Source organism: Takifugu rubripes, chromosome 7, assembly GCF_901000725.2.
Source record: "Takifugu rubripes chromosome 7, fTakRub1.2, whole genome shotgun sequence".
NCBI classification, from domain to species: domain Eukaryota; kingdom Metazoa; phylum Chordata; class Actinopteri; order Tetraodontiformes; family Tetraodontidae; genus Takifugu; species Takifugu rubripes.
This window is the reverse complement of record NC_042291.1, coordinates 16,584,350-16,593,420: the sequence shown is the minus strand read 5'-3', so window position 1 is coordinate 16,593,420 and position 9,071 is coordinate 16,584,350. Positions and strand designations below refer to the sequence as shown.

Genomic DNA, 9,071 nt, shown 5'->3' with positions numbered 1-9,071 from the left:
AACCGTGTTGAGTCAGAGTTCTGGCTTTTTTTTTTACCAGACTCGAGTCTGAGCAGCGAATGTTCCCTAAAATCTTTTACAGCTGCCGAACACCTGCTGCACTCGTGTCAACACGAGACATGTTTAATAAATCGGATTCATTTAAGTTCTCATCTGGCACCAACCGGGCCGCACTTCCTCACAAGTGTCACATTACACCTTATTCTTCAAATGTCTTTATATAAAATCCAACAAAAGCAGCAGCTTAACATGTGATTCAGTGCAGGTTCACCCCAACAGACCCTTTTCATCATTTAAGTCTCTGTTTAAACGGAGAATTAATGCTCAGTTTACAGACTCCAAGGAACCAGGGGAACCAGGGGAACCAGAGGAACCAGGGGAACCAGGGGAACCAGAGGAACCAGGGGAACCAGGGGAACCAGAGGAACCAGGGGAACCAGGGGAACCAGGGGAACCAAGGGAACCAGGGGAACCAGAGGAATGGGTCAATGCATTAAATCTGCTACAAATCTATCAAATGATACTTCAAATGAAAATGTTGAAGTTCCCACATAGCCAGACAGCCATGGAGGAGGGAGGAGAGAGAGGAGGGAGAGGGGGGAGAGAGGGAGGGAGGAGGGAGAGGATGGAGAGAGGGAGGGAGGGAGGAGAGAGGGAGGAGAGAGAGAGGGAGAGGAGAGGAGAGAGGGAGGGAGGAGGGAGAGGACGGAGAGAGGGAGGGAAGAGAGGGAGAGGAGGGAGGGAGGGAGGAGGGAGAGGATGGAGAGAGGGAGGGAGGGAGGAGAGAGGGAGGAGAGAGAGAGGGAGAGGAGAGGAGAGAGGGAGGGAGGAGGGAGAGGACGGAGAGAGGGAGGGAGGGAGGGAAGAGAGGGAGAGGAGGGAGGGAGGGAGGGAGGAGGGAGGGAGGGAGGAGAGAGAGAGGGAGGGAGGAGGGAGGAGAGAGGGAGGGAGAGGGAGGAGAGAGGGAGGAGGGAGAGGATGGAGAGAGGGAGGGAGAGGATGGAGAGAGGGAGGAGAGAGAGAGGGAGAAGAGAGAGGGAGGGAGGGAGGAGGGAGAGGACGGGGAGAGGAGGGAGGGAGGGAGGGAGGAGAGAGAGAGGGAGAGGAGGGAGGAGAGAGGGAGGAGAGAGAGAGGGAGAGAGGGAGGGAGGAGAGAGAGAGGGAGAGAGGGAGGGAGGAGAGCGAGAGGGAGAGGAGGGAGGGAGAGGAGGGAGGGAGGAGAGGGGGGCGAGAAAGGGGGGAGAGGAGAGGGAGAGAGAGGGAGGAGGGGAGGGGAGAGAGGGAGGAGAGGGGGGGGGCAAGAGAGAGGGGGAGGGAGACCAAGAAACAAGAAACAGGTTTTTGCAAGACATTCTGGATATTTTTTATTCCAAAAGTTGTTTTTTTCTGTCAGTTTGAACAACAGGGCGATCTCTGAGCACCATCACCTCCACCTGCCTCCTCCAGCCTCACCAGCGATCACGCTACAGAACATTCTGCTCTTCAGTCGGAATAATAACAAGTTTAATCATAATATTCATCAGTTTCAATACTCCATTGAGCACTAGTATAGAAATATGAAAAAAGAACAAAGAAAAGAACATAAAAGGTAACATGAAGGTTTGTTTTGTGGATCCACCATCCAACACCCTGTTTTGTGACCCCCCCCCCCCCCTCTCCCCTCTTCTATTTAGGGGTTGAAGGTGTGTGGACGCTCCAAGAACTGGTAAACAGACATAGAAGAGACCCTGCAGACGCTTCTGTCCCGTGGCGGTGACACTTTGCAGGGTTTGGCTCCTGGCGCGTCGCCATGGTGATGAAAACTGTAGGAAAAGACATCAAAAGCTCCTCCGGCTTAATTTGGTGACCCCAGAAACGTCCACGACAGCGCTACGATTCAAACAGCTCTGACACTGCTGAATGTGAAGGGAGGAATCGTGGTGGCGAGCTGCCACCTGCTCACATCAGATGTGAGACAATTATGGTCTGTCCTGGAAATGAGGAAACTGACATTTTAAACTGAACCAGCTTTTCAGAATAACCTTTGTTGGTGGGTTAGATGACAGGAACGGGTTGTTTTTTCAGGAACTATTAGAACTAACTCCAATAACTGCCAGTCCCAGTCTTCCTCTACTGGTTAGTGCCCAACGGCCTGTGGTCAAAAGGAGGAAATGCAGGAAGAGGAACTGACGGGCCGATGTCTGGACCTCTGGAGAAAATGGAGAACTCGCACTTGCTGGTTAGCACCATATTCTGCAACAGTGGCGCTTGATTTCGCCCATCGTCCCCGGGTCTCATGACCACAGTGTAAGTAGCTGTGAAACACTGGTTTCAGCAGAATTCAGAACCGACTGCTAGACATTGTTATTCGTAACATTTACTGTGAGGACGCGCCCGCCCTCGCCCGCCCTCGCCTGCCCTCGCCCGCCCTCGCCCTCGCCTGCCCTCGCCTGCCCTCGCCCGCCCTCGCCCTCGCCTGCCCTCGCCCGCCCTCGCCTGCCCTCGCCCGCCCTCGCCCTCGCCGCGGTGGCGTGTGGCTGCAGCATTACTCCGCATCACTGTAATCACACTTCATTTAAGAGTCAAGTAAACAGAACTCCTTCCTCCTGCCTAGCAGCTCGTCCTCTGGGATGGTTGCCGTAGAAACGTTTGCTGTGTTCATGTAAACAGGAAGTGACATAAATCTGCGTGTTTTTTTTATGCGTTTCTGAAATCAGTGGAGAAAAAGAACAAAACGACAGAACTGGGACCAGCCACATCCTCCCTTCGCCCACAGTTACTCCATATAAAAATCGGGAGTAATATTCAGCAAAGCTGCTGCAAATTTCAATTTATTAATGAATTAATGAACTCCATCAAGTAAAATATCGATTCCAAAAATGAGAGAAACAGGCAGATTTTCCCTTCTTCTCTGTGCAGCCTCGTTACTCCAGATTTGAAGGGACCTGAGGACGGCAGCATGGCTGGAACTGCCACTCACGCGTCTTATTTAAACCTATTTATCAGCATGTTTTCGCAGGTTCAACACCTCCCTCAGCGAGTCCCCCAACCACAAGGGTAGTAATTAGCCGATCAAAAGATTGAGACAGTATTGACGAGGCTGTGCTGAGTCTATCACTCTGGCAGGCGCCTCAACTGCGCTCAGCCAAATCTGTCTGTTAAAATGGAAGACGGGAGGAAGCCGCAGCTCCAGCCTGCTGGCACATTAACGAGCCCCTTAAAAGATGCCTGGAATTAACAGATCAGGGCAGATCTAATAATGGAACCAGTTCAGTGAGGGATTTCTCATTCAAATTCAGCAGTATCATTTTCTCTCTCATCCCAGATCTGTCTCTTCCGCTTGTCTCTATCTCCCGTCCCCGTCTCGGCCTCATCTGTTCTCTCTGTCTCTTCCAGTCGTGTGAATAGAGGTGAGGAAGGAGGAAAAGCTGGGCGAGCTTTAGCCTGGATAACAAGGGGCATTAATTTCACATTTCTAAGCTCTCACTCATCTCGTGGTTCTCTGGCTAGGAAATGTTGGAGGAAAGGCTGCTGTTGCTGTGGATCTCTCTCTCTCTCTCTCTCTCTCTCTTGGTGTCAACACACACTTAACACAAAATAAAAGGCAGACTAACAACTTCCTGCTACTGTTTGCATTATCTTGGTTTTTCCCTGATTCCACCCCAACATCAGCTGTCACCTGCAGGGAGGGACACAAAACTCTGAACAAGCGATTATCCACAGTCAAGGTTCTCAGTGTGTTAAAGTCCACCATAATGTCACATGTAGTCTGTATTTAATAATACCCACCATGATCAATAGTAACAAAACAAGAAAGACAACAAAAGAAATAAGGAACCGACAGGAAATAATTATCTCAACGTCTTTAAGATCCTTATTTTAAAACACATACTTTGTCCTCCCACACTGAGGAAGGGTGCAGAAGTTTACTTCCAGGGACAGGGAAGGAAAACTGCCCCCTCTGGCCAGGTGGTGAAACGGGAGCGAGGAACGAGGCCCAGCAGAACCGCTCTTCAGGTCTGCTCAGGTTGGTCCAAACTGGAGCCGTTTCCTCTGAGTTTGAACCGTGGGCTCCTCACCTGTTCTCAGCTGAAAAACAGGATCCAAGTTCTCGTCATTCCAGCACGTTTTATCTCTCTTTTAGTTAAAGAAAGTCACAGCTATAAACAAGTTTGCCCCCCCCCCGATCTTCTGTTTCATTCCTGGCTGCCCAGTAGGTCTGTTTTGCTCTGTGGTGGTGGGATGGATCGGGAAGTATGAGGCGGAGGGCTGTGGTGCTTCCGCCTCGGGCTGGGCCCCCCTCCGCCCTCACTGTCTGTGTTGGATGAAGATGGTGGTGGAGGTGGGGGGAGCCTGGGCAGGGGGGCCGAGGATGGCGGAATTCTGGTTGTAGTTGATCCTATACTGCTGGCTGGTTTCAGGTTCTGGATCCTCCGACACTCCTGGCAGATCCTCACGTGGGTGCAGCTGCGGCTGGGAAGCATCACGGGGGTCGGAGCTGGTGGAGGAGGGGTGGTGTTGGCCCCCAGGGAATCATCTAGGATCCGCTGCGGCCCAGGGCCCAGATCTGAACCCCCTGTTCCTCCAACTCCACACGTCAGGGGGCCAGATCCACTGTAGAGCTTTCCATTGCTGAGGCGCATCTCCCGCACCAGACGCAGCGGCCGCGGGGCCCCCAGAGCGATGCGAGGGGGGTGGCGCAGGGCTCCAGAGCCACTGAGGGGACGGCGTCGACGTATACGGGAGCTCTTCTTACAGGAGACGGCGTTTCGGAACTCTGTGATCATCTCCTGACAGACAGATGCCTAAAGGACAGAGGGGAGGAGGAAGGAAAGAGGGAGGACAGAAGGGAAGGAGGCAGACCCAAAGGAGGCAGGCAGCAAAACAAGACAGTGGTACATAAACAGGAGAGCGGAAAAAACCAAGGAATTTGAACAAAAAAAGGCAACAGAGGAGGACGGTTAAGGAAAAGCACAGAGATGCATGGAAGATGGAAGAAAGAGGAGGGCACAGAATGGTTGGAAAGGAGAAGGAAAAGGAGATGGGAGAGGACGAGGAGACGGACAGACACAGGAGAATATCCAAGGAGCAGAGAGAGTTATTACAATCCCAACACACAAAACACCAAATGCTGTTTAGTTCATGGGCACCTCAGTATGGAACTATGCACAAATGAGCAGGCAGCACAGCCCTGCACAGACACAGCAGCACACTCACACACGCAGAGCAGCTGCGCACATCTGCACACACAATAGCGACCCTCAATTGGACCATTCTAGCACGGCCACTACAGGTTGCACGCAGGACGACGGAGAAAATGCAAGATGGTCAGACAAAAGGACATTGTTGGTGTAATCATAATCAAAGTCAAGTGCTCACACAGACAGAAACAGGACTCATTCTCAGAGGGCAGACACTGATGAGAGGACGCGTGAGTGTTGGACAGAGACAGAGAGAGGAGGCACACGGCACGACAGATGAGGAGAGATCCCAGAATGGAAACGAAGAATACCAGCGTACATGTGAGGCATGTAAAAGAAGATATATCGTGACGTTTAATGCCAGGGAATAAGATCACGCTCCTTTTTAATGCAAGCAAATATTGCCATTTCTCAATATTGCTTCTACGGACCATCAAATTTAGCTCACAAACACTTAATGCATTTCTATTAGACACCAAACAATAAAAAAGGGCACAGAGATTTAAAAAAAACACCAATAAAACAGGCAAAACGTGCAGAGTGAAATCAAATCCTCTCGTTTGTTCTAATTCTGGACGGGACATCAGCTCAGTGCCACATTTGGTAAACATTCCTGTCATCCTGCATGCAAGTACCGGTGTTCCTGCACACAGAAGGAAGGCACAAGCGGAACATCCACCACTCCCACACACGGACACACACACGGACACACACACGGACACACACGCGGACACACACGCGGACACACACGCGGACACACACGCGGACACACACGCGGACACACACACGGACACACACACGGACACACACAAAACACCATCAAAAGGGATGGCCGGAGGCCACGGGAACCTACTGGGGTGTGTCTGTGGGTCCGGCGAGGGCAGGTATGAGGGCACACCTCATCGGGCTCTGCTGAGCGACGTGTGGACCACACAAACTCCATAATGGCCACAAACACGGCAATAATGAGGCCGCAGATGAGGACCACAAAGATGCCTCCGATGTTCTCCATGCCCAGACCTGAAAACAAAAACACCCCTTTATGGACCCGCTCAAGTCAGGGCAGCGATGTCCAGCACTGTGGGGAGGTGTGTGTGTGTGTGTGTGTGTGTGTGTGTGTGTGTGTGTGTGTGTGTGTGTCAGATGAGATTAGACAAACGAGAGGCTAGAAAGTGAAGCCACTGCTTCCAGATGTAGCAGCTAAGAAGGAAAAATGCTAATTACACGCAGCAACCTGGAGTTAATGCAGCAATACAATAATATACGATCCAGCTTTAATCTTTAACATTAGAAGAACAAAAACAGTGACATGTTTCTTCTTCCAGTGTTAGGGTTAGGGTGCATTGAGTCTCGTGCATTGAGCAGCTTTTTAACAACCTGCTGGGCGGATTCAGAAGCTGAGACTGAAATTTTAGATTTTCTCTACGTCTACAACATTTCTGACATTTCCTCTTACGTAATAAAGACAATCTATCACTGTTCGCTCTCAGTGGAATAACGGGGAAAATCAATGGTGATAAAATGGCTGAGCTAATGGCAGATTTATAGACCCTCGAAACGAGCAGCGGTATAATTCTCAGGACGTGAAATCCTTGTGTTCATCTCGGAACATCTTTTTTAAGAGGGACTAACTGACGGGACATTTACGAACAGGCATCTGTCCCACACAGACTCAGGAGAAGGCCACTCGCTCGAATAAAAATCCCATTATTGACTCCCTGAGACAAACACAATGACAACTGGGGACGTCGATTGTGCTTAGCAGCCTCCACAAGGACATTAGCTTCAGCATCAGGCAACAGCTGGACGATTACTGGGGACATTAAAGAAAAGGAGCGAGAGGAGACCGACTGCTGCACTCAGCTCACCTTTGGCACGGTGGTCCTCCTCTTTGGGACACTGGCCTCCCTCCCACCACCTCCTCTTCAATATTTCCAGTCTGTTATTCTCCTGCAGCTGGAGGACGGCCAGCGTGATCTCATCTCGGAACGGAGACCCTGACAAGGAGGACCGGATAAAAATCAGCTGGTGGAGGACAGAAAACAGGGCAGCAGGAGAGCCCCAAACAAGATCAGACCATGTGATGTGAGAAAAGGACAAGAGAAGGCACACATGAAAGGAAGAAACTGGCCACTGTCGTCCTGAGATGGCTACGAGTGATTACTGTGGGAATAACGAGAGGATTAGCGAGTGATGAAGAGTGAGATTAAACCCAGACCGAGCTGGTGGGACGTCTGCTGCAGAGAACCTTCAAGGATTGTTGCAAGTGTAATACAACTGGAAAGAATCAAAGGATTTAAAGGGCCACAACTCCAACTACCCGTAGTTGACTCTGTAAGAGTAGATGAACCAGAAATGGTCACTGGTGAGCTCCTGCACGTCAGGATCTGAGGATCTCTGCTTCCAACGGTGTGAATCAGGACGCTGCACAAGTCGTTCGTCCTTATCAAATATACGGCGCCACAGCTGTGCACGGAGGAGGATGAAGCCGCCTCCTCCTCCTGTCCGATCGGCTGACACCATCTCCTGGTGCTGGAGAAGGTGCTCAGCCGAGCAGGCACACGTGTGGAAAAGCAATTAGCTGCTTGTTCTTAGCTTCCAGTTGAAAAGCTAATCCCCCAGATCAAAATAAGTCAGCCGTACAAGACGTTTTTAAGATCTAATCTGTCCACTGGTGGTACGACATGATTCTCTTTAGCATAATTGATCTCACGCAGGTGTTCCACAAAGTTTGGGGGGGAAAGGAGATAATGTTTTTGAGGTGTGAAAAACTGGCTAATTGGTTTTTTCTTTTTTTTATCTCTAAAGCGGCAGATAAATAATGAGCGAGTGTCACTGGTGGTTAATATGAAGCTGCTTCATTTCTGTCTCGAAACCTTTAAACCCATTTTAGAGGAACTTAGGAAACGCTTTAGAATGTTCTTGTCCTGAGTTTGAAATCACGTGATTTTAATTATGAAATCTGTTTTAATCTGTTGTAAATCTAGTTTGTTCTTCATCCCTGTGGACTGTGATTTTTAATCCATCCTTCTCTAATGTTTCATCCAATCACAGGATGGTCGGAGATGCCTTTGATGTGGAATGACCTTTCACCCCTGTGGAGGCTGAACGTATCTGCAGACTTTTGACTCATCGCATCACTATTGATGTCGACTCCATTCGCCCGTTTCCTGCTGCTTTTTCTGCTCTGCATATTTGTGGCAGAAGAATTTGGGGGGGACATTAAACACTGCTTGAAGTGAAGTACGATAAACAATCAATAAACATTTTAATAACGAGCTCGAACCACAGAAATTAGACAGGATCTGATTTGGGATCCGCAGCATCTGCAGGATCGTTTTCAGAATCCCGAAGTCGTTCACAGCATTTCTGCCACCGTCCGTATAAAAAGGCCGGACCTCCAGGTCTGTGGAGATCAAGGTTCCTCACAACCTTCAGGCTTTACTCATTTCCTTTGTATTCTTGCCCGTGGTCGTTCTTACCCAGAGGCATGCCGATGCCGTAGCCCTTGGTGTCCAGCAGGCCTCCGATCTGTGTCAGGTTACAGTTGAGCCCTCGGTGGTACTCGTTCATGGTGCTCTCCATCAGGAAGGCGTACTTGGAGTTCACCACCCGGGCGATGCCCTCCTCGGTGCTTTTCACAAAAACACCGGGCTGCTTGGATTTCATGTAGTTCCACATCCGCTGGTAGGTCTGGTAGCGGGAGTTCTGCAGAGCAGCAGACAGAACGGTGGGGATGAAACACCGACTGCAGATGTTCAGCATCTGTCTTTGAAGCAAAATCAAATGGAGGTTGCTAGAAACTCGGGGGGGGGGGGCAGAAGAGAGAGAGACGCAGCTTCGACAAACATTGGAGGTGGAAGTCCCATGTGAATAATTACAAGCGGAGTG

The 9,071-nt window shown here is 50.3% G+C and overlaps 1 protein-coding gene and 1 long non-coding RNA gene across 7 annotated transcripts in view; one reads left to right on the top strand and one right to left on the bottom strand.

Moving 5' to 3' along the window:
* The first annotated feature begins 1,313 nt into the window (after positions 1 to 1,313).
* On the top strand, positions 1,314 to 1,973 carry LOC115250400 (uncharacterized). The gene is made up of 2 exons (XR_003888953.1): positions 1,314 to 1,588; positions 1,674 to 1,973. It is a non-coding gene; the product is annotated as an uncharacterized lncRNA (long non-coding RNA).
* Positions 1,974 to 2,794: 821 nt separating this feature from the next.
* grik5 (glutamate receptor, ionotropic, kainate 5) overlaps positions 2,795 to 9,071 on the bottom strand; it is a 64,745-nt gene continuing 58,468 nt past the window's right edge. For 4 of the 6 annotated variants that reach the window (XM_029838779.1, XM_029838780.1, XM_029838778.1 and 1 more), the window contains 4 exons: positions 8,663 to 8,888; positions 7,049 to 7,177; positions 6,034 to 6,200; positions 2,795 to 4,784 (listed from right to left, as the gene is read on the bottom strand). In XM_029838779.1, coding sequence (XP_029694639.1) covers positions 4,176 to 4,784; positions 6,034 to 6,200; positions 7,049 to 7,177; positions 8,663 to 8,888 — 1,131 coding nt within the window. In that variant the 3' untranslated portion in view covers positions 2,795 to 4,175. Of the gene's footprint in view, positions 4,785 to 4,899; positions 5,396 to 6,033; positions 6,201 to 7,048; positions 7,178 to 8,662; positions 8,889 to 9,071 lie in introns of those variants that run through there. The other 2 variants (XM_029838782.1, XM_029838781.1) reach the window with 2 other exon arrangements.